The sequence below is a fragment of the Littorina saxatilis genome, linkage group LG4 (assembly GCF_037325665.1).
Source record: "Littorina saxatilis isolate snail1 linkage group LG4, US_GU_Lsax_2.0, whole genome shotgun sequence".
NCBI lineage: Eukaryota > Metazoa > Mollusca > Gastropoda > Littorinimorpha > Littorinidae > Littorina > Littorina saxatilis.
Window position 1 is genome coordinate 938429 of NC_090248.1, and position 27500 is coordinate 965928.

Sequence of the window (27500 nt, forward strand, 5' to 3'; positions counted from 1 at the left end):
CCTCCCTGTCACACAGGTACACACAGACATCACACGCTAGATTCACAGCGGTCCCTTATAGAGCTCACCCTCCCTGTCACACAGGTACACACAGACATCACACGCTGGATACACAGCGGTCCCTTATAGAGCTCGCCCTCCCTGTCACACAGGTACACTCAGACATCACACGCTGGATACACAGCGGTCCCTTATAGAGCTCGCCCTCCCTGTCACACAGGTACACTCAGACATCACACGCTGGATACACAGCGGTCCCTTATAGAGCTCGCCCTCCCTGTCACACAGGTACACTCAGACATCACACGCTGGATACACAGCGGTCCCTTATAGAGCTCGCCCTCCCTGTCACACAGGTACACACAGACATCACACGCTGGATACACAGCGGTCCCTTATAGAGCTCGCCCTCCCTGTCACACAGGTACACACAGACATCACACGCTGGATACACAGCGGTCCCTTATAGAGCTCGCCCTCCCTGTCACACAGGTACACACAGACATCACACGCTGGATACACAGCGGTCCCTTATAGAGCTCGCCCTCCCTGTCACACAGGTACACACAGACATCACGCGCTGGATACACAACGGTCCCTTATAGAGCTCGCCCTCCCTGTCACACAGGTACACACAGACATCACACGCTAGATTCACAGCGGTCCCTTATAGAGCTCGCCCTCCCTGTCACACAGGTACACACAGACATCACGCGCTGGATACACAACGGTCCCTTATAGAGCTCGCCCTCCCTGTCACACAGGTACACACAGACATCACACGCTAGATTCACAGCGGTCCCTTATAGAGCTCGCCCTCCCTGTCACACAGGTACACACAGACATCACACGCTGGATACACAGCGGTCCCTTATAGAGCTCGCCCTCCCTGTCACACAGGTACACACAGACATCACACGCTGGATACACAGCGGTCCCTTATAGAGCTCGCCCTCCCTGTCACACAGGTACACACAGACATCACACGCTAGATTCACAGCGGTCCCTTATAGAGCTCGCCCTCCCTGTCACACAGGTACACACAGACATCACGCGCTGGATACACAACGGTCCCTTATAGAGCTCGCCCTCCCTGTCACACAGGTACACACAGACATCACACGCTGGATACACAGCGGTCCCTTATAGAGCTCGCCCTCCCTGTCACACAGGTACACACAGACATCACACGCTGGATACACAGCGGTCCCTTATAGAGCTCGCCCTCCCTGTCACACAGGTACACACAGACATCACACGCTGGATACACAGCGGTTCCTTATAGAGCTCTGCCCTCCCTGTCACACAGGTACACACACACAGACATCACACACTGAATACACAGCGGTCCCTTATAGAGCTCGCCCTCCCTGTCACACAGGTACACACAGACATCACACGCTGGATACACAGCGGTTCCTTATAGAGCTCTGCCCTCCCTGTCACACAGGTACACACACACAGACATCACACACTGGATACACAGCGGTTCCTTATAGAGCTCTGCCCTCCCTGTCACACAGGTACACACACACAGACATCACACGCTGGATACACAGCGGTCCCTTATAGAGCTCTGCCCTCCCTGTCACACAGGTACACACACACAGACATCACACGCTGGATACACAGCGGTCCCTTATAGAGCTCACCCTCCCTGTCACACAGGTACACACACACAGACATCACACGCTGGATACACAGCGGTCCCTTATAGAGCTCACCCACCCTGTCACACAGGTACACACACACAGACATCACACGCTGGATACACAGCGGTCCCTTATAGAGCTCGCCCTCCCTGTCACACAGGTACACACAGACATCACACGCTGGATACACAGCGGTCCCTTATAGAGCTCGCCCTCCCTGTCACACAGGTACACACAGACATCACACGCTGGATACACAGCGGTCCCTTATAGAGCTCTGCCCTCCCTGTCACACAGGTACACACAGACATCACACGCTGGATACACAGCGGTTCCTTATAGAGCTCTGCCCTCCCTGTCACACAGGTACACACAGACATCACACGCTGGATACACAGCGGTCCCTTATAGAGCTCACCCTCCCTGTCACACAGGTACACACACACAGACATCACACTCTGGATACACAGCGGTCCATTATAGAGCTCGCCCTCCCTGTCACACAGGTACACACAGACATCACACGCTGGATGCACAACGGTCCCTTATAGAGCTCGCCCTCCCTGTCACACAGGTACACACAGACATCACACGCTGGATACACAGCGGTCCCTTATAGAGCTCGCCCTCCCTGTCACACAGGTACACACAGACATCACACGCTGGATACACAGCGGTCCCTTATAGAGCTCGCCCTCCCTGTCACACAGGTACACACAGACATCACACGCTGGATACACAGCGGTCCCTTATAGAGCTCGCCCTCCCTGTCACACAGGTACACACAGACATCACACGCTGGATGCACAGCGGTCCCTTATAGAGCTCGCCCTCCCTGTCACACAGGTACACACAGACATCACACGCTGGATACACAGCGGTCCCTTATAGAGCTCGCCCTCCCTGTCACACAGGTACACACAGACAGACATCACACGCTAGATTCACAGCGGTCCCTTATAGAGCTCGCCCTCCCTGTCACACAGGTACACACAGACATCACACGCTGGATACACAGCGGTCCCTTATAGAGCTCGCCCTCCCTGTCACACAGGTACACACAGACATCACACGCTAGATTCACAGCGGTCCCTTATAGAGCTCGCCCTCCCTGTCACACAGGTACACACAGACATCACACGCTGGATACACAGCGGTCCCTTATAGAGCTCGCCCTCCCTGTCACACAGGTACACTCAGACATCACACGCTAGATTCACAGCGGTCCCTTATAGAGCTCGCCCTCCCTGTCACACAGGTACACACAGACATCACACGCTGGATACACAGCGGTCCCTTATAGAGCTCGCCCTCCCTGTCACACAGGTACACACACACAGACAGACAGACAGACAGACAGATACACAGACAGACACACAGACAGACAGACACACAGACAGACACACAGACAGACACACATACAGACAGACACACAGACAGACACACAGACAGACACACACACACACAGACAGACACAGAGATAGATACACAGACAGACAGATACACAGACAGACAGACACAGACAGACACAGACAGACACACAGACAGACACACAGACAGACACACAGACAGACAGACAGACACACAGACACAGACAGACAGACACAGAGACAGACAGACAGACGGACAGACACACAGATACACAGACAGACACACAGACAGACACACACACACACACACAGACAGACACACACAGACAGACACACGGACAGACACACGGACAGATACACAGACAGACACACACAGACAGACACACGGACAGACACACGGACAGATAGACAGACACACAGACAGACACAGAGACAGCACACAGACACAGACAGACACAGAGACAGACAGACAGACAGACACACAGAGACAGACAGACAGACACAGAGAGACACAAACAGAGACACACAGACAGACACAGAGAGACACACACAGAGACAGACAGACAGACACAGAGAGACACACAGACAGACACACAGACAGACACACACACACACACACAGACAGACAGACAGACAGACACACAGACAGACACACGGACAGACACACACAGACACACAGACAGACACACACAGACAGACAGACAGACACAGAGAGGGGTGTGGTGAGCGGGACTCACGTGCAGGAGGTGTGGAGCTGGTCGTTGTCCGTGTAGCGAATTGACGAGTTGATGTGGACCAGACACTCCAGGAACTGACCGCTACACTCCTCGCTACACTGCGACACTCGTACTGAAACACACCAACCATGGTTGTTGAACGACACATGTATTGCTAAGTACACTGCGACACTCGTACTGAAACACACCAACCATGGTTGTTGAATGACACATGTATTGCTAAGTACACTGCGACACTCGCACTGAAACACACCAACCATGGTTGTTGAATGACACATGTATTGCTAAGTACACCGTGACACTCGTACTGAAACACACCAACCATGGTTGTTGAATGACACATGTATTGCTAAGTACACCGTGACACTCGTACTGAAACACACCAACCATGGTTGTTGAACGACACATGTATTGCTAAGTACACTGCGACACTCGTACTGAAACACACCAACCATGGTTGTTGAATGACACATGTATTGCTCAGTACACTACGACACTCGTACTGAAACACACCAACCATGGTTGTTGAACGACACATGTATTGCTCAGTACACTACGACACTCGCACTGAAACACACCAACCATGGTTGTTGAATGACACATGTATTGCTAAGTACACTGCGACACTCGCACTGAAACACACCAACCATGGTTGTTGAACGACACATGTATTGCTAAGTACACCGTGACACTCGTACTGAAACACACCAACCGTGGTTGTTGAATGACACATGTATTGCTAAGTACACTGCGACACTCGTACTGAAACACACCAACCATGGTTGTTGAACGACACATGTATTGCTCAGTACACTACGACACTCGTACTGAAACACACCAACCATGGTTGTTGAACGACACATGTATTGCTAAGTACACTACGACACTCGTACTGAAACACACCAACCATGGTTGTTGAACGACACATGTATTGCAAAGTACACTACGACACTCGTACTGAAACACACCAACCATGGTTGTTGAATGACACATGTATTGCAAAGTACACTACGACACTCGTACTGAAACACACCAACCATGGTTGTTGAACGACACATGTATTGCTAAGTACACTGCGACACTCGCACTGAAACACACCAACCATGGTTGTTGAACGACACATGTATTGCTAAGTACACCGTGACACTCGTACTGAAACACACCAACCATGGTTGTTGAATGACACATGTATTGCAAAGTACACTACGACACTCGCACTGAAACACACCAACCATGGTTGTTGAATGACACATGTATTGCTAAGTACACTGCGACACTCGTACTGAAACACACCAACCATGGTTGTTGAACGACACATGTATTGCTCAGTACACTACGACACTCGCACTGAAACACACCAACCATGGTTGTTGAACGACACATGTATTGCTCAGTACACTACGACACTCGCACTGAAACACACCAACCATGGTTGTTGAACGACACATGTATTGCTAAGTACACCGTGACACTCGTACTGAAACACACCAACCGTGGTTGTTGAATGACACATGTATTGCTCAGTACACTACGACACTCGTACTGAAACACACCAACCATGGTTGTTGAACGACACATGTATTGCTAAGTACACTACGACACTCGTACTGAAGCACACCAACCATGGTTGTTGAATGACACATGTATTGCAAAGTACACTACGACACTCGTACTGAAACACACCAACCATGGTTGTTGAATGACACATGTATTGCAAAGTACACTACGACACTCGTACTGAAACACACCAACCATGGTTGTTGAACGACACATGTATTGCTAAGTACACTACGACACTCGCACTGAAACACACCAACCATGGTTGTTGAATGACACATGTATTGCTAAGTACACCGTGACACTCGTACTGAAACACACCAACCATGGTTGTTGAATGACACATGTATTGCAAAGTACACTACGACACTCGTACTGAAACACACCAACCATGGTTGTTGAATGACACATGTATTGCTAAGTACACTGCGACACTCGTACTGAAACACACCAACCATGGTTGTTGAACGACACATGTATTGCTCAGTACACTACGACACTCGCACTGAAACACACCAACCATGGTTGTTGAATGACACATGTATTGCAAAGTACACTACGACACTCGTACTGAAACACACCAACCATGGTTGTTGAATGACACATGTATTGCTCAGTACACTACGACACTCGTACTGAAACACACCAACCATGGTTGTTGAACGACACATGTATTGCTAAGTACACTACGACACTCGCACTGAAACACACCAACCATGGTTGCTGAACGACACATGTATTGCTAAGTACACTACGACACTCGCACTGAAACACACCAACCATGGTTGTTGAATGACACATGTATTGCAAAGTACACTACGACACTCGCACTGAAACACACCAACCATGGTTGTTGAACGACACATGTATTGCTCAGTACACTACGACACTCGCACTGAAACACACCAACCATGGTTGTTGAATGACACATGTATTGCAAAGTACACTACGACACTCGTACTGAAACACACCAACCATGGTTGTTGAACGACACATGTATTGCTAAGTACACTACGACACTCGTACTGAAACACACCAACCATGGTTGTTGAATGACACATGTATTGCAAAGTACACTACGACACTCGTACTGAAACACACCAACCATGGTTGTTGAATGACACATGTATTGCAAAGTACACTACGACACTCGTACTGAAACACACCAAAGAGAAAGGGAGAATGTACGTTCTGGCTCACCGATTCCGACAGACCCTAAATATTAACGCAAAATAGGCTTCTGGACTAAACTTTTACTAAAATGAAACATGCGACAAAATCAGAAAAATACTGCATAAATCCATACAAAAAAAAATACAGTAAAGTAAGGTTGTTTTGAACCAATGCCGGGTCTGTCGGAATCAGTAACCCAGAACGTACATTCTCCCTTTCTCTGATACAACATTCTTAAGCTCAATACGCTCTCTCATTTACAAACTTTACTTCATATGTTCTTTCACTGTTAGAATTATATCTGATACATGCAATGTGACTGTCTAAACGAATAGTTAACTCTTTACAAGTGATTCTATTTTTACTTTTTCTTCCCGTCCTATTTGAATCCCCTTTTTTAAAAACTGCTTTTTCAGATCTTCTATATCGAGTGGCTTGTTATATTCAGCTCGTGTTTTTGTTTGAATACTTGCTTTCTTACTTTTGTAGTCATCAAAGTCTGTTTGTATCTGTTTGAATTCTTCGTCAGAAACTTTTGAATCTTCAAGTGCTTTACTGATAGACAGTTTTAGGCTAGACAATTTTGATGATGCAAGAGTGGAAATGGATTCGTGTTTTTCAAGCTTTTTCACAATTTTTTTCATTATAGCTGATGCTATAAATGATAAACCACCAACTGCTGCTGCGACACCACCTAGGATTAGAGAAACTGGAGTCCCTACTCCGGTAGCTAACAGAATTGTTCCCGTTACACCTGCAGCTGATGCAAGGATAGTAGAACCAGTGCTGGCATTAGAAAGGCTGTTGTAAGTTGTTGAGTACTTACGTCTAGCGCGAGAATATTTTTCTAATTCATCTTCTAGTTGTTTTTGTATATTACTAATGTGTGCCAGTCTGAATTGTTGACTTTCTGCTGCACTTTCATCAATATTAGGATAAAGCTTCACACTGCTAGTCATCTTTTTAATGCAAAATATAAAATATTTATCTTAATTCTCACTGGCCAGTGTTTCTGCTAAGCTTTGAAGCTGTTCATTGCTTAACACCTTATCTGTATAGTAGAAAGCAATCAAATCAAGATAAGTAAGATTAATACTTCTTATTTCTGTTAAATTATTTATATCTGCGTTAACAACAACATTTTGGTTTGACGTCTGTTTTTTTATTGTGTTAGAATCCTTTTGAACAGCAATAAATACTCTGACTTCTTCAACATTTAATGGTCTCCAGTTGAGATTTATTCCTCTCATTAGAACAGTGTTTGTGGTTTCTTCCCTTTTCCTGACAACTATATCAAATATCATAGTTGCATTCTGCCCTATTGGAAGCTTGGGTATAAAATCGACAATGGTGTCAGCGTCCTTTTCAACACTTTGTTTTCTGTGAATGAGATAGTTGTTCTTATGGAAAGGTTTAACTGCAACTTCTCCCCTGCTGTTAATCGCAGGAACAAGGCTAACAATTAGTGGTTTAGCATTGATTGACTTACGGAATGTGTCGTCTTTTCCAACAAGAGTGTATGGACTCACAAATTCAAACTTCATTTCCCAGTCAATCTTTTTCATAACAGGACTAAGTACCCATTTTTTATTCTGATGTTTCCACATGTAGAATGTGTCATCGACAATTGGATCAGGTACATTAACATCACGGATTTGACCTAGTTTGAGGAATCTTGGTTTCTTTTCATCGTCGATTTCCTTTCTCTTGTAATGACCAGTGTCTGTAAACTCGAATGCATACACTGCACCAACTTCAGCATTGCTCTCAAAGTCGATAGCGTCTGCTAAATCTTTCAACTCTATAGTTGAACATGCAACAGGATAAGCTATTGTAGGTCCACTCGACATTTTAATACTCAATATTTTATGGAACTATTTCCAATGTAATGTTAAACAAACAATCAACTGGTTGTCCACTTTGATTTTTCAGATCAATGTGTAGGAATTCATGACACCCTTCCTCCAAGTCCTTGAACTGAAGTGTCTTAAATGTTGGCACGTGCATTTTACAAAAAGAGGCATCACTCGGTGGAAGAATCCTAAGCAGATCAGAACGCTGATCATTAAACAGATTATAGGATGTGTTAAGCTCTCTCATGTGAACAAACAGTACACTGTTAACATCCATGTCAATGGGACGTGTTCCCTTGTATAAATTTGTAATTCCAAGCATATCAAGGAGTTTGGTTGGAAACTCAAATGATCTGGTTACTTCTCTAGTTTTGGGCATAGTAAGAGTAGCAATGAGACTTGCATGATTTAAACTCGCTGTAATACCTACTGGAGCAAACAATTCTTTCTCTAAAGTGCAGAAGTCATAGTAACCATCTTCTACAGAATGTGTTTTACCATTAATTCTAACCCAGTTGTTAGCCTTTTTTTTACTGATATTATACCAAGTAACCTTGTACATAATTTCATGCAGTGCAACTTTCATTCCTCCATTTTGATTGTTGATAGGGTTTGCAAGTTTAACTGGCACACCAGTCTTCACATTTGTTAGTGTGATAAACATTTTTTATTCAACAACAAAAATGATTCAGTATAAATTCAACAAAGACGTTAAATACAAAACTGGACCATATTACAATCCAAAGACTATTTCTTTCCATGAGTTGGACTTTGCTGTAACAGAAACAGAATCCATTCGCGTTAAAGTGCCTGACCCATTCCATTCTTACCTAAATCCCCCAATCAAAAATGATAGTGTTCCAAAGATGTGGAACTCTCACCCAATTCAGTTCTATCAGAATCAGTTAAACTTTGCAATATTCTGTGCAACCACAGGATGTGGAGTGTCCTATGCAGACCACATGAATAATTCAAACTTACTGACAAAGTGTGTGTACACATTTCACGTTTACTATCAGTGCAGGAGAATCTTGTCTGAACTTCAGGCACCAATGCCGCATGAAAAGAGCTGGAACCCATTCAACAATAGGATAAACATGAAAGTGTATGAGCGTCTCTGCAATGAATTCAATATAGATTTTAAGACCGACTTTAGGCAAAAGCAAGACAAAAACCATGGCATGGGAACACTATATTTATGGGGTGTCCACAGGAGGTATAATTTTGATTACTGGCCAGGTCATACATCTTTTTCTTCAAATGTGCAGGTACAGTTAGGATCAATAGAACAACAGCACCACAATGCATGGACTACTTTTATATTAGACACCGGCAAAGGTTTCACTGGATCAGGTGTTGAAAGGATCAATGAATCTATCCGAACATATGCGTGGTGCTTGCTAGGCTCGCAGGCACAGACACGATCAAACATAATGAGAACAAGCACAGGGTTTGGTGCACAGAAACAGTTGTTATCAAATTTAGAAGATGTCATAAACTCTGCAGTTGATCTGCCTTCCAGCATCAAAAGGTATCAAGACTCTCTCCGTTATGCAAGATCAAAAGTTGACTTTGCTGTTGGTAACGGCCTTTACATGTTACCTTCTGATCTCCAGCTGCAGATTGGAACAATAACAAATTATAACAATGAAATCATTATTGCTAGTGACACCCAGCCGCTTGGAAAGGGCGAAGAACTAAATTCAGAAATCAGAACGATGCTACAGCCATATCACAATGAACAGAAACAAAGCGTGACAAGTGAAGATCGGGCTGCAGGTGAAGATCATTCTGTCACTAGGGATGATCAAGCTGTTAGTATTAGTGATGATCATGAATCGCAGAAGACTGCTCTAGTAATTGGTGGAGTGGGTGTAGGCTTACTTTTGCTTTATTCTCGTTAGCAGAACACCTGCAATTAAAACTATTAGAGTCCAGAGATGTTCAGCCATGAAACCAACAACTTTACCTGCAAAAGATAACAGCCAGCTAACAATTGAACCAATGATTCCTGGAAGTGCATCCAAAGCTTTTGCTGCTAGTTTCTTTAATAGTTCTGCAATGTGTTTGAGTTGTTTCTTTACCCATCCCGGATCAGATGGAGATGAAGGTGAAGGTGGGGGTGGAGGTGTGACAGTGCCGCCTGTGAGTGTTAACACTAATGTGCTTATTGCAAATCCTAACGCAGTTAGTATACTAGCTATTGTGATTCCCTGCTCTCTGAAAAGCGTTCTAATTCTTTCAGCAAGAGTTGTGTCTTCGTAAAGGATTCTTTGAATTGTATTTTTTATTCTGCTGACCTGTGTTCTCAGTTGTTCTCTATTGTTACTTAGAACTTCTAACCTTATGGCTTTCTCCTCCTGCAAATCTTTTAAACGCTTAGAAATTCTGTTTTTTACTTCTTGTTCTAGGTTCAAATCATCAGCATCAGCAAGTTTTTGTTTCTCTTTGTTTATATCTTCATCCAGCTGACCTAGTTTTGACAGATTATTTGCTATTTCACCTCTGATGGTTTGTAGTGATTGATTAAGGGCTTCTATTTCTCTCATAGGTAATAGTTCATGTGGAGTCTTCAATGAAGTTTCCTCAGAAAAAGAAGTCTCTATCTCTTGTATAAGTTGATCAGCCTCATCTGCAAGTTTATTAAGATCTTGCAATGGAACAGATTCTATTTGAGTAGCAGTTGGTAGTCCTAGTTCTGCTTGTTGAAGTAAGGAAACAACATGGGAAGATGATGACCGTGTGCTAGGCACAATATCTAATTGCCTAAGTCGATTAGCAGTAAGTTTTTGTTTTAGTGAAACTTTTGATAGAAACTTAGCAGGATTAGATTTATATGTAAGTTGGACTTTTTCTCCTTTATCGTTAGTTGTATATAAATGATTTGCTTCCATTTTGAACTGGTTTGGATCTAAAACATCAGGTTCTTCTCCTAAACTTTTGTAGAAATCTCTAACTTTACCTTCCAGAAGTTCATGTCGTGCCACCTCATAATGCAGTGAATGATGGTAGGGAACCAAAGGGATTGCTTCGCTCATGTCGTCCGCTGGCTCAAATAAATCTTCAAATCCACCTTCTGCCATTTGTAACTTATTTTTTATTTTGAAAATAAAAAAAGATGGCACAATCGTTCGGTTCTGTTCTTGATCCTTACAGAAGGCTGAAAGAACCTCTCGGGGTAAAAGGAATAAGGCAAACAGTTATAGTTACAAATAATCCTTCTACTATTGATCAGAATGAAATACTTACTGTTAGGTTTCCTAATCTAGGTAAGAACGATGTTATTGTACCAGGCACTGTAAGACTATCATTCAAATTAGAATTAGAATCTGGCTCAGATGAAAATAGGACTTTGGCTTATAATGTAGGAAGAGCAATTGTGAGGAAGATTACTGTCAAACTGGAAGGGCGGGAAGTGATGTCATTGAATAATGCAGATGTATTTTTAGTTTATGCAGATCATTGGTTGACTGACAATGAAAAGAAAAACAGAGTGTTTCAAGGGATTCAGTCAGACAATGGGATAAAAGTTAGAATAGGAGCCGGAGATAAAGCTGACAACAAAAAAGATAACGCTGTCAATGTTGCTTTTGGAAACAAATTTTGTATTCCACTTGACTTTGAACTCATAAATTCACATCCTCCCTTCTATCAAGGAGCATTGCGTGACAGGCTGTCATACGACCTGACTTTCAATAGTTATGATCGTGTTATGCTTTCAGAAGACCCGGAAGCAAAGTATAAGGTGTCTGGAATTTCTTTGGAGTTTGATGTTGTAAACCATCCTGAACTGGCTAGACTTATAGAAAATCAGTACAGTTCTAAGCTGCCTATCTATTATGAAAGAGTGTTGAATCACAGTACACTTTCAAAAAGCCAGGCTGATCCAATCTGGAACATTAACTTGAATACACCAGCTAGGTCAATGAAGGGAATACTTATGTTGTTTGAGGAACCAAAAGATTCATATGAAAGGCAAATAGAAAAGTTTTACAATCCACTAATCAATAGAGTATATTGCACAATTGAAGGGCAGCCAAACCAAATATTTGCATCTGGCATGCTGCCATACCAACACTATGATGAAGCAAGAAAGTACTTTACTGGAGGAAGATTGAAAGACCCAACATCTGATCTTGTGGCTAAAGATCTACATTTACACGGTGTTGGCGTAGAAGATTTCTTGACAAATAAATATGCGTTATGGCTGGATCTCAGAACAACTGACGACAACAAACTGCATGGAAGTGGAAGGCGAATTGAAAACGGATCAGAAGGAATCACAATACAAATTGAAAAGGAAGTAGGGAGTAGTAGTAAATCAGTTAAGATCTACGTGTTTGTTGTGTCAGATGCGCAGTTAAACATCTCTGAAAGCAGATTACAGGATATTGTTTATTGAACGTGTTAAAATGAAGTATCTAGATTTTCTTCCAAAAGATCCACACTGTTCTTTGATTTGTGGGGCAACAGGTTGCGGCAAAACAAGATATGTTTTGGATTTATTACAGACCGTTTACATAAATCACTTTGAACACATAGTCATATTCTGTCCAACCATAAAGCATAACAGAACATACAAGGAGAGAAAATTCATATGGTCTGATCAAAATATATTTATTGTAAATCCTTCTGATCGTCTAAATGTTTGCTTGGAGCATTATTTCGATCTTTTTCAGAACACACCAACACTGTTTATTATTGATGACTGTGCAGCAGAACGTGACATTGTTAGAAAGAAAAGTGCACTAGCAAAGCTTGCATTCAGTGGACGACATGCATTAATATCAGTTTGGATATTAACACAAAAATACAATGCAGTTCTGAAAGACTTTAGAGAGCAACTCAAAACAATAACATTGTTCTATTCAAAGGACCGTGACAGTTTTGAAGAGTGTCTTCGAGAAAATGATGTCATTGAAAACAAACAGGAGAGAGAAAGAATAAAGAATAATCTGAAATCTTCTAAGCACTCGAAACTGGTTTTAAAAACTGATCAACCAGTTCAGTATGTATGTTTGTAGAAATCCTTGCTAAGTTCTTGTCAAGTTCTTACTCAAGTTCTTGTCAAGTTCTTACTCAAGTTCTTGTCAAGTTCTTGTCAAGTTCTTACTCAAGTTCTTGTCAAGTTCTTACCTAAGTTCTTACTTAAGTTCCTACCTAAGTTCTTGTTAAGTTCTTGTTAAGTTCTTGTTAAGTTCTTGTTAAGTTCTTGTTAAGTTCCTACCTAAGTTCTTGTTAAGTTCTTACTCAAGTTCTTGTTAAGTTCCTACCTAAGTTCTTACTCAAGTTCCTACCTAAGTTCTTGTTAAGTTCCTACCCAAGTTCTTACTCAAGTTTAATTACTAGATTTTTATTTTATTCTGCATCAAAATAAAATGAACTGTGATGAATTGCTGATGCAGACTGCTACAGATATTGAAATCTGTGACAGTAGGACTATACCTGATAAAAAAGAAAGATTGTATTCACTTGCTGTTTGTGGAAAAACAAAACACTACCTTGGGCAGCAGTTAACTGTGGAAGAAGTACAACATCTTTCCTCAGAAGATATAGAAAAGTATCATGGACGGTATGAATCAGTGCTTGGTTCTAAGATGGTTAGAAGTATTGGACAGACTGTTATAGGTTTGTACACAAAGATTTTTGGACATTTTACACCTCTCGACTCGGAGGAAGACTTAACACATGATCTAACTCATGACCCTGTTGTTTCCAAGTCCCTCGAATCTCTTGCCTGTGGCCTGTATTATCGATTTGGTGCTTTATTAGTACCATTTGTTGCTGGATTAATTACTTTCAAACACATTAATTTTCAGAATAAAAAAGATGACAGATCAGTTGAAGCAGACAGTGGAGCAGACGAAAATACCAGAAGTGAACACAGTGACAAAGAAACCTGGTAGAGTAGAAGCAGGAAAAAAACTAGCCGAATGGAACAGACAAAAAAAGTTAAATCAAAAGGCAAAGCAGAACATTATGTCTGAAGTTGAGCAGACACCAAACATTCCTGAAGTGACTAAGGTCACACAAACTGATCAAGAATTAAAATCTTCATTTCTATCATACAGAAAAGTAGCTGTAGCAGCTGTTGTTGGAGGAGGTGGATACTTGCTTTACAAACTTTGGCAAGGCAAATATAAAGTGTCAGAAAAACCAAAATCAGAAACACCAAAATCAGAAACACCAAAACCAACAAACAAAGCAGTACAAACAATAACAAAGCCCACAGTAGTACCTGCAGTGGATTCATTTCATATGGAATAATTTTAATATTTTAATTTTGATAACATAAAAATGAGTTCTGAAAAGACAATAGTTAATCTAGTTTATCACGCTGCAGTGATTGGAGGCTTGAGTGTAGGTTACACAATGCTGGGTAAAAGTCTCCTCAGAATGAAACCAGCCGACTTGGGAAAGTTAGACTTCGAAGACGGTGCTAAACTAATTGGTGTTGTGACAGCTTCCTTTGCAACAAAAGACTTTTTGGTGAAGCAAGGAATTATTCCAGAAAATATAAACATGTAAGACAATAAAATGGCTAGCTTGGTTATGATGGTGGGAGGTGCGATTGTAAATGCGCTTGCATTTTCTGGCAGCAACTATTTGTTTTCTAAACTGCAAAATGGTGAAGAGAGGGAAAGGCACAACAAAGCCATGGAACAACTGGCGAAAGCACAGGATGAATACGAGAAGAAACGAATTGCGCAGTTAGACTTTATGAATGATAAACTCAGGCAGCAAGGACATGCAAACAAAACCTTTGCCAATGTTGATGCAGCCATTCAAGAATACTATCTTGTAACTGGAAAGAAAATGAAGACAAGTGCTCCTCCAAAACTGGGTGACTTTTATCAGCCTTCAGAAGAGCAGAAGGTGGGCGAGATTGTTTTCATTGTTATTGGTATGGCTGTTGTTTACTTTATTGCGCGTGCTGTCAAATCTTAATATTCTGTCATTTAAAAAACCATGAGTGATGCTTTGTTATCTAAAATATATTATTCCCCAAAAGGATACTGGAAAGGAAGAACTGCTATTGACAAGCTCAGTGACGCAGCAGGTGTTTCTCAAGATATAGCAAAGAAATGGTTGTCAAAGCAGGCAGTTTGGCAGATCTATTTACCTGCACCAAGAAAAATTACACGACCACACTTTGTTAACATTAAACCGAATGACACTCATCAAATAGACCTGCTGTATTTACCGCATGACACAGTCAGAAGGAAGAAATATAAGTATGCACTGACTGTAGTTGATGTTGCAACAAGATACAAAGATGCTGAACCGTTGACAGAGAAAAGTGCTATAGCTACAGCTGTTGCCCTGCAAGAAATTTACAGACGTGGACCACTAAAGTATCCCAGAATGATTCAGTGCGATGATGGTAAGGAGTTTAAAGGAGCTGTCAACCAGCTTCTGTTAAAACATCATGTTACAGTGAAGAGAGGTATTCCAGGAAACCACAGGTCACAGGCTATTGTTGAGAGCTTTAACAAACAGTTGGCAGAAAAACTGTTTTCATATCAGTACCATCAGGAATTTTTGGACACAGAAAGTAAATTGCGTAACACTGAATGGGTCAAAAGATTACCATCAGTACTTAGAGCAATGAATCTGGAGGTATTTAAAGCTACAGGGTTAAGACCAGTTGATGCAATCAAACAGAAAACAATACCTGTTGCTCCAAAGTCAACAACACCAGTGGCATTACTACCTTTCAATCAGAAAGTCAGATATTTATATGCACCCGGTGAAGCTGAGGGTGACAGCAGGAAGCGTGCAACGGATCCAATCTGGAGTATTGACATTCATGAAATCAAGAGAGTAGTAGAGACAAATCCACCTATATATTACTTGAGAGAACCAGCACCGCAAAGAGCCTTTGTAAAAGAGGAATTACAATTAGTTCCACGTGGTACAAATGTTAAATGATTTTTTATTTCAGATTTTATAGTGTTAACAAAAATGGAAGCTCTGAGAAAGAATTGCAACTTCATTTTTTTAATTTATATTTTTATTTTGAGTTATAAAATCAAACTCACAGCGATGGAAGACTCTGTATTAGAATCTTTATCGACAGTATTTGACACCGTTGAATTACAAGTAACGGATCCTCAAAATGTGCAGTCCAGTGTGCAAGACGCCATTGAACAAATTCCAAACAATTTGTTGATTGAACCTCCAGTAAAAGCGCAGATAGTCAGTTTAATAAAATACAAAACAGTCAGTGATGAGGTGCTAGAAGTTCATGTTTCAACCAGACAACTAGCACTTAATTCTATGGCAGAATTGAATGGAAACTGGGCAGATGAAATGATGAAACGGTTTGAGCAAGCTGCAGAGGATGCAAAGATGAAAGGATCCGGATGGTCAGAAGGTGAAATTCTAAAAATAGAATTGAAGCTAAGTAAATTTGCCCCCATCAGAGGTAGAAGTTACATACCTTTACCTCCTGCTCTTGTCAAAAAACGTGCTGTGCTGAACATAAAGAATGATGATGACAAATGTTTTATGTGGTGTGTTCTGGCAAGACTGTACAGTGTAAAGAAAAATGCAGAAAGAGTGTCTAACTATCATGCATACAGAAATAAACTAAACTTTACTGGTATTGAATTTCCTGTCAGCATTACAAGCATTGACAAATTTGAACAGCAAAACAAACCCATCACCGTAAATGTTTACACGTGGGATGAGGAAGATGAACTGAAACCAGTCAGAATATCAAAGAACTCACCAACGATTGGTGATTGTGATACTAACCATGTTGACATGTTACTAATGACTGATGGTGTAAAATATCATTACACTTTGATTCGTACAATGAGTAGACTGATGGCGAGCACAAGCAATCACAATAGTAAACAAGACTTTTGTAGGCGATGTCTCTTGCGTATTCCATCAATTCATGCAGCACTTATACACAAGCAACATTGTAAGAGCGTTGATGATGCGGTTGTGAAGTTAACAACACCACCACCAGACAGCAAAGTGTATTTTAAGAATGTATGCAAACTACAGAAAAGTCCTTATGTTGTTTATGCTGACTTTGAATCTATCATTGTGCCATATGAAGGACCTTTACCAAAAGACCTACCTAAAACAGTAACTCTAAGTAATCATCAAGTCTGTTCATATGCATTTATTGTTGTTAGTTCAGATGGTAAACATTCTAAACCGCAATTGTACAGAGGACCTAATGCAGCAAAGAACTTCTTACAGCAAATGAACCAAGTGCGAAATGACTGCTCCAAACAACTGAATCTTTCAGACATTGTTATGAAACCTGAAGACCAAGAACAGTTTAACTCTACCACACAGTGTTGGATATGCGAACAAAGTCTAACACCAAACACAGACAATCCAATAGTAAGAGATCATGATCATGTAAGTGGGCAGTTCCGAGGAGCAGCACACAGCAAATGTAATCTACAATTAAAGTTTGATCCTAAGACTTGGAAGCTTCCAATCTTCTTCCATAACTTGCGCGGTTATGATTCACATCTGATCATGCAGGCAGTAACTGATGAATACAAAGCAAGATGCATTGCGCAGTCTTCAGAAAAGTACATGGCCTTTACTCTGAATAGTTTATACTTCTACGATTCTGCTCAACATCTGATGGGAACACTTGAGTCTTTATCTTCATCACTAACTGCTTTCCCAATCACATGTAAGTACTTTGACAGTGACTTAGTTAGAAAGGGAGTCTATCCATATGAATACATGGATTCGTGGGAGAGGTTTGATGAAGATGAGTTACCACCAAAGGATGCTTACTTCTCACGGCTGAAGGGTAAAGGTATAAGTGACGAAGACTATGAACACGCTAAGACTGCATGGAATAAATTAGGATGTAATACAATGGGTGATTATCATGATCAATATTTGTTGGCTGATGTTTGTTTACTTGCAGATATATTTGAGAATTACAGAAGAACATGTATGAAGCACTACAATCTAGATCCTTCACATTACATATCTGCACCAGGCATGAGCTGGGATGCATTTCTTAGATTTACGGGAGTAAAGATTGACTTGCTATCAGATCTACCTACACTTCAGATGATTGAAAATGGACTACGTGGAGGAATCAGTATGGCTTCACACAATTACTGCAAAGCCAACAACAAATACTTGGACGACTTTGATCCTATGAAACCTTCTAATTACATCATGTATCTAGATGCAAACAATTTGTATGGTTGGGCAATGTGTCAGACGCTTCCACTTCGGAACTTTAAGATCTATTCAGGACCATTTTCACAATGTGTTGTGCTGACAATATTAAAAGCAGGCCCAGACAGTCGAAAGGGATGGATACTAGAAGTTGACTTAGACTATCCACTATCACTTCATGATCTACATAATGATTATCCTTTAGCGGCTGAGAGGTTAAAAGTAAACCCAAGAGAACCTCCAAAGCTGGTGCCCAATCTGTTTCACAAAAAGAAGTATGTGTGTCACTACAGACTGTTACAGTTTTACATTAGACATGGATTAATTTTGAAGGCTGTTCATCGTATAATTTTATTTGATCAAGAACAGTTTATGAAACCTTACATCATGAAAAACACAGAACTGAGAACCAAAGCCGCTGATGCATCAGAGAAAGACTTTTTTAAACTGATGAACAACAGTTGCTTTGGTAAGACAATGGAAAACCCACACAAGAGAAAGGATGTTAGACTTGTTACAAGAGAAAATGAGGCCATCAAGCTGACATCCAAACCACAGTATCAAGACTTTAAATACTTTCATGAACAGCTGTATGGTATCTTAATGAAAAAACTTGTAGTCAAGCTTGACAAACCAGTATTCATAGGCTTTACTGTGCTAGAGTTGTCAAAACTGTTGATGCTTGAGTTTTTGTATGATTATTTGAAGCCAAGATATCCCAAATCGAGAGTACTTTACACAGACACAGATTCATTCTTACTTGACATTCCAGCGGATGACATTTACAAAGATCTAGAAGCTGAAAGTCCTGCAGTAAAAGGAAAAGATTCTTTTTATGACACTTGCGACTACCCTAAAGAATCACCATTGCACTCAAATGTTAACAAGAAGGTTATTGGAAAGATGAAAGATGAAATGAATGGGAAGATAATTAAGGAGTATGTTGGATTGCGTGCAAAGATGTACAGTGTTGCAAGTGAGAAAGGGGTGGTTAAAAAAGCAAAGGGTGTAAGCAAACAGGTTGTAAAGTCGAGCATATCGCATGATAACTACAAGGAAGCACTGTTTCAGAAGCGAGTGTTTCACCATGACAACCCTAAGATCAGTTCCGCGCTTCATCAGATCAACACAACTATTGTAAACAAGAAATCTTTAGATGCTAATGACACAAAGCGCGTTTATTCATCACCAGAATATTCTTATGCAATTGGGCACTGGAGAACAAACGCAAATAGTCTGAGTGTGTAATAAGAATTTTTGTCAATCGGGAAAACCCGCTATGACGGGGAAGTGTTTGTGAAAGGGGAGTAGGCTTTGTTGAGTTTCAAAGCAGCCACCAAGTACACTTGTCAAAGCTTGATTCAATAAACAAGTTTTAATATTCATGAACCACGTGATACACCAGAACCAATCGTGGTGGAACAATATTACACAAGTCATTTGCATAAAGTGCACTCGGTGGCCGCCTGAAAAGGCAGCCTAAATATTGAAGCGTAGTGAAGCGAAGCGTTGGAACAGAGTGACCCAAGCCGCCGGTTTACCAGCAAGACCTACCGTTCACGCGTGAACGGTACTATTTTTAGAATCCTAGAATTCTTGAGAATTTCGGAGCTGGCTTGTTTCTGGTACAGGCAAAATTGGTCATCACTGAGTTTGTGTAACACAGGAAGTTGTGAAATACGTCACCCTATGGGAGGGGGAGACGGCAAAATTGTTACCAAAAACATCATAGATCGTAACTATTGTGCAGGGTCAACTGCAACAAACTCAAACCGAGCCATTCATACCTAACTGTATTTGAGCGACTTATATACCAACATTTTTATGCCTTATTTTCAGCACAGGTGTGGGAAAAATCATATACCAAAGTCTTATTTATTTTCTAATTTAACATTTTTTTTACAAATATGACCATGGTCTTTTAAACATACAGTGACATTAAACATTGTTATGTTAAAAAAAAGAAAAAAGAAAGAAAGCTTTTGCGCACAAATCAGAAATACAGGCCAAACCGTGAGTTTCTGTGGCAAAGCGCGACAGAGGAAATTGCACTGGTTTTATTTTTAGATCAGTGGGAAATTTTCAAGAACAGACGCTTGCATTTGGATGTGTCCAATGATAGTAGGTTTGGTTGTGATCAATCAGAATAATGTAGGCAGGGATGTCGTTAGGCGTCGGACATCGGACATATAACGATGAAAATCCCCAAATGTCCGATTCACATTGCCGCATGTCGGTCAGATGTCCTATCGTTTTAGCCTGAGCGTGGTCATTGTCCGACTCGATATATCAATCAATCAATGAGTCTTATATCGCGCATATTCCGTGGGTACAGTGTACTCCATTCCTTCGGACAGCGCGATATTCGTTAATTTTCATTTCAAGATACAAATCTTCTAAAAGACCGAACGCTCTCGTGTTCAGCTGACACTGAAGTTGCCAGTACCGTATGATCTTTTCTTTTGTTGGGAATTCCCGATCCGCCACAGAGATGCAGCGCACTGATCTAAACTGACTAGTGCATGCTACAGGAGTACGGGAGACAACTCCAACTGACTAAATTTGTCGTCTGCTTTTGTTTTCGATACGAGACGATTATTTAGCTTGAACACCTGCAACGGCTTGTAATTTCCGTGGTTGTATGAGAGAAAGGGGGAATGTACGTTCTGGGTTACTGATTCCGACAGACCCGGCATTGGTTCAAAACAACCTTACTTTACTGTATTTTTTTTGTATGGATTTATGCAGTATTTTTCTGATTTTGTCGCATGTTTCATTTTAGTAAAAGTTTAGTCCAGAAGCCTATTTTTGGTTAATATTTAGGGTCTGTCGGAATCGGTGAGCCAGAACGTACATTCTCCCTTTCTCTCACCAACCATGGTTGTTGAACGACACATGTATTGCTAAGTACACTACGACACTCGTACTGAAACACACCAACCATGGTTGTTGAATGACACATGTATTGCAAAGTACACTACGACACTCGTACTGAAACACACCAACCATGGTTGTGTAACGACACATGTATTGCTCAGTACACTACGACACTCGCACTGAAACACACCAACCATGGTTGTTGAATGACACATGTATTGCTCAGTACACTACGACACTCGTACTGAAACACACCAACCATGGTTGTTGAACGACACATGTATTGCTCAGTACACTACGACACTCGTACTGAAACACACCAACCATGGTTGTTGAACGACACATGTATTGCTCAGTACACTACGACACTCGCACTGAAACACACCAACCATGGTTGTTGAATGACACATGTATTGCTCAGTACACTACGACACTCGCACTGAAACACACCAACCATGGTTGTTGAATGACACATGTAGTGCTAAGTACACTACGACACTCGCACTGAAACACACCAACCATGGTTGTTGAATGACACATGTATTGCTAAGTACACCGTGACACTCGTACTGAAACACACCAACCATGGTTGTTGAATGACACATGTATTGCTAAGTACACTGCGACACTCGTACTGAAACACACCAACCATGGTTGTTGAATGACACATGTATTGCTAAGTACACTGCGACACTCGCACTGAAACACACCAACCATGGTTGTTGAATGACATATGTATTGCTAAGTACACTACGACACTCGTACTGAAACACACCAACCATGGTTGTTGAACGACACATGTATTGCTAAGTACACCGTGACACTCGTACTGAAACACACCAACCATGGTTGTTGAATGACACATGTATTGCAAAGTACACTACGACACTCGTACTGAAACACACCAACCATGGTTGTTGAACGACACATGTATTGCTCAGTACACTACGACACTCGCACTGAAACACACCAACCATGGTTGTTGAATGACACATGTATTGCTAAGTACACTACGACACTCGCACTGAAACACACCAACCATGGTTGTTGAATGACACATGTATTGCAAAGTACACTACGACACTCGTACTGAAACACACCAACCATGGTTGTTGAACGACACATGTATTGCTAAGTACACTGCGACACTCGCACTGAAACACACCAACCATGGTTGTTGAACGACACATGTATTGCTAAGTACACTGCGACACTCGTACTGAAACACACCAACCATGGTTGTTGAATGACACATGTATTGCTAAGTACACTACGACACTCGTACTGAAACACACCAACCATGGTTGTTGAATGACACATGTATTGCTAAGTACACTGCGACACTCGCACTGAAACACACCAACCATGGTTGTTGAATGACACATGTATTGCTAAGTACACCGTGACACTCGTACTGAAACACACCAACCATGGTTGTTGAATGACACATGTATTGCTAAGTACACTGCGACACTCGTACTGAAACACACCAACCATGGTTGTTGAATGACACATGTATTGCAAAGTACACTGCGACACTCGTACTGAAACACACCAACCATGGTTGTTGAACGACACATGTATTGCTAAGTACACTGCGACACTCGCACTGAAACACACCAACCATGGTTGTTGAACGACACATGTATTGCTAAGTACACTACGACACTCGTACTGAAACACACCAACCATGGTTGTTGAATGACACATGTATTGCTAAGTACACTGCGACACTCGCACTGAAACACACCAACCATGGTTGTTGAATGACACATGTATTGCTAAGTACACTGCGACACTCGTACTGAAACACACCAACCATGGTTGTTGAACGACACATGTATTGCTAAGTACACCGTGACACTCGTACTGAAACACACCAACCATGGTTGTTGAACGACACATGTATTGCTAAGTACACTACGACACTCGTACTGAAACACACCAACCATGGTTGTTGAACGACACATGTATTGCTCAGTACACTACGACACTCGTACTGAAACACACCAACCATGGTTGTTGAACGACACATGTATTGCTCAGTACACTACGACACTCGCACTGAAACACACCAACCATGGTTGTTGAACGACACATGTATTGCTCAGTACACTACGACACTCGTACTGAAACACACCAACCATGGTTGTTGAACGACACATGTATTGCTCAGTACACTACGACACTCGTACTGAAACACACCAACCATGGTTGTTGAACGACACATGTATTGCTAAGTACACTACGACACTCGTACTGAAACACACCAACCATGGTTGTTGAACGACACATGTATTGCTCAGTACACTACGACACTCGTACTGAAACACACCAACCATGGTTGTTGAACGACACATGTATTGCTAAGTACACTACGACACTCGTACTGAAACACACCAACCATGGTTGTTGAACGACACATGTATCCAGTCATTTCTATATATATATGAACTGTCTTGCTTTGAAGAAATCATTTGTTTACGACACGCTCAGTGCAAATAAAGTGGGTATTTTTTTCTTTGATTTGCAGAAAAAAAAGTAAGGAACAAGTCGCGTAAGGCGAAAATACAACATTTAGTCAAGTAGCTGTCGAACTCACAGAATGAAACTGAACGCAATGTCATTTTTCAGCAAGACCGTATACTCGTAGCATCGTCAGTCCACCGCTCATGGCAAAGGCAGTGAAATTGACATGAAGAGCGGGGTAGTAGTTGCGCTGAGAAGGATAGCACGCTTTTCTGTACCTCTCTTCGTTTTAACTTTCTGAGCGTGTTTTTAATCCAAACATATCATATCTATATGTTTTTGGAATCAGGAACCGACAAGGAGTAAGGTGAAAGTGTTTATAAATTGATTTCGAAAATTTAATTTTGATCATAATTTTTATATTTTTAATTTTCAGAGGTTGTTTTTAATCCAAATATAACATATTTATATGTTTTTGGAATCAGAAAATGATGGAGAATAAGATGAACGTAAATTTGGATCGTTCTATAAGAAATTATTTTTTTCAATTTTCAGATTTTTAATGACCAAAGTCATTAATTAATTTTTAAGCCACCAAGCTGAAATGCAATACCGAAGTCCGCGCTTTGTCGGAGATTACTTGACCAAAATTTCAACATAGATCGGTCCAGTAGTTTAGTCTGAATCGCTCTACACACACACACAGACAGACAGACAGACAGACACACATACACCACGACCCTCATCTCGATCTCGATCTCCCATGTTAAAACATTTACTCAAAACTTGACTAAATGTAAAAAGAACTCCTTGTAAAATCGAGAAAAAAGCAAGGGAAGCAACTTGAATTCACTAGTTATCCCGCGTTAGACATTTAGAAAAGCAGTCACTTTATACTTCTCCGTGCACTAATTAACCTTATAATCTCGCTTTTCGCATTTCCGCAAATGTATTCATGTTAACATCGTTTTGAAACATGTATTTGAAATATAGCATAATTTTACAGAAACTTCAAACATGAAATTGGAAAATGACATAACTATACAGACACTATAATAATATATTGGGAATATGGAATAATCATACATACACTTAAAACATGTAATGGAAATACAAGAATGTCATAATCATACAGAAACTTCTAAAATATCATGGGAATGTCATATTATGATACCAACACTTTCGATGCCATTCATGCCATAATGATCATTATCATGATCGTGGGCATCATTGGAAAGAAGAAGAAGAAATGTAATGGGAGTAGGACTACAGACACTACATACACTACAGACACTACAGACACTTTAAACGATACAAAAGTTGAACGCGCATCGAACTGGGTCATATCCTGACCACACAGAGAAGAAAAGACCAAACCGTGACAAGAGTGGGGCATCAGGACAGGAGGCGGGAATAAGAGCGGGGCATCAGGACAGGAGGCGGGAATAAGAGGAAGGGAAGCACAAAGAACAGCGTCGGCAGTTTTCACAGAATGTCTTCCCTCCCCACCCCCCCCCCCCCCCCCCACCCCCCCCCCCCCTTAAAAAAAAGTGCGCGGAGCGATTGATTGTGGCTGTAAAATGCCATTTTTGTGACATAGCCGCCATCACATTCAGACCCAACCATTAAATTTGTTCCCTTCCGTCCGGGCGACAACTCTCCCCGTAAGACTTTCCTCGTGGTAATCCCTTCTCCGCAGCTCGTTATGTGCTTCTCTTTCTTCTCCTTTTTTACATCTCTGTGGACTGCTCCCCAGCGCCCCCTGTCTGTGTTTTTTCGCCGCGGCAATCTTCTGGACCCAGCTGCGCGTTCTGAACCAATCAGCGACACTTGTGGCGTGCTCCGGAATACACGTGATCTAGGGAGGTAAAGACTGTCATCACTGCAGATAATTCTCCATACTTTGTATTCTTTTGTTTACTTTTTTTAACAATACATTCTCAGGCGGATTTTCAATTTGCTATCTACAGCAGGTGCACACCCTCTCTCTTTCTTCCGCGCATCGACGGGCAATAAATACGTCTCAAGTTACAATCGTTATAATACAAATAATAATACTAATAATAAATAACCTTTCTATAGCGCGAGTCCCATCAATTGGCACCAGGCGCTTTACAAATTCATTCTAAAATAAACTAGCACAAATTAAATTTAGTTATCTTTAAATCTAAAACGTTCTCCATTTTGACAGGGGCATATTTTACATTGCTACTAATAGAAAGGTATAGAAACGGCTTTTCCTGAAGTTGTAGGGCAACCAGTGCGTGTGGTGTCATCCAATGTTACGTCACGCATTAGCCAATTTCTACACATCGTGCTAGCCCGCGGAATTGTGGAGAGTGGTCCATCCTGAACTCAGGTCAAAATGAGTTCGGCTCATTCTCTCCCTGACCGGACGCTACAGTCCTACGCGAATCTATCAAAACAAAAATACAGAAATATCTCCCATATGGTTTTCGCGAGCACTGATCTAAATTTGAGATCAGTGTTCGCGAGACGATAATGATTGCAGATTGGCAGACTTCGACAGTGATCTCCGTTCTGTTCTTCACAGTTATGATAAAGACATCGTTCTGAGGTCAAAATAAATCGAAATGTTGGGACTGCTGCCGGAAGGAGGCCGTAAGATATGGTTTCATCACTGTCAACTGGTTACAGAAAAAATCGTCTGCTCCAGTTAGCGCCGAAACCAAACGGTTGATTATCACGTGACACTTTTGCCATATTTAGAGTTGTTTGCACAGTAAATACAGCCGCGAAAAATAGCTCGCTTGAAACTGTCTTACATATCAATTTCTTTGTAATTTAAAAATTACAAAACACCATGAAAAATCATTATTGACGATCGCAAATCTGCTTATATCAATAATACAATACAAAAAGCTCTAAATATGTAAAAAAAAAAAAATAAAAAATAAAAAAAATCGGTTTCCTTGCCAGACAAGGAAACTCAAGGCATCCTGTCAGGGAGAGAATGAGCCGAACTCATTTTGACCTGAGTTCAGGATGGAGAGTGGTCGTGCTGAAGACGACTGCGTTTGTTTCGCAATGTGCTCCCTCTGAACTATTTTAGCATAGAGAGATATGTCAGCAAACTTCAACTTCTGACTCTCTCTTTGCCGTTATGATTGGGTAGCTAGGAAGGAACAATACAAACACAAACAATCATTTGAACAGTAACTGTTGCAGTAGTTTGTCATTTGAACAGTAACTGTTGCAGTAGTTTGTCATTTTGATACACAGTACGTACTGCGTGCATTTCTAGCTTCATTAATGGCGCTAATATTCAATTGTACCTAAACTTAGAGCGTTCGGACATCTTACCGTGACCTCGTATCTGAAGCCTGTCTTACACTGTGCCGAATATCCTTACGAATATGAAAATGTTGTATTCGGCCAAAAAAGAGACGAATGGACAGGAAAAAACAAAAGAAAAATCGAAGGCTTACGAATCCTTGCGAATGTCATACGAATGGTTGTGACTGCTTGCGAATGTCTACCGATCATTGCGATTGTATACGAATCCATATACGGATCTATTACGAACGTTGCGAGTGGCCTTGCGAGTGTTGCGAGTGCTTGCAAACATTTTACGAATAAAGCGATTATGCAATTCGCATTGTTCGTAATACTGCT

General features: G+C 41.3%; 1 protein-coding gene across 1 annotated transcript in view; it reads right to left on the bottom strand.

The window, feature by feature from the left end:
* LOC138963515 (uncharacterized) overlaps window positions 1-27500 on the bottom strand; it is a 70690-nt gene that overhangs the window by 8041 nt on the left and 35149 nt on the right. Inside the window, exon 2 of the mRNA XM_070335392.1 lies at window positions 3760-3871. Coding sequence (XP_070191493.1) covers window positions 3760-3871 — 112 coding nt within the window. The remainder of the gene's footprint in view (window positions 1-3759; window positions 3872-27500) is intronic.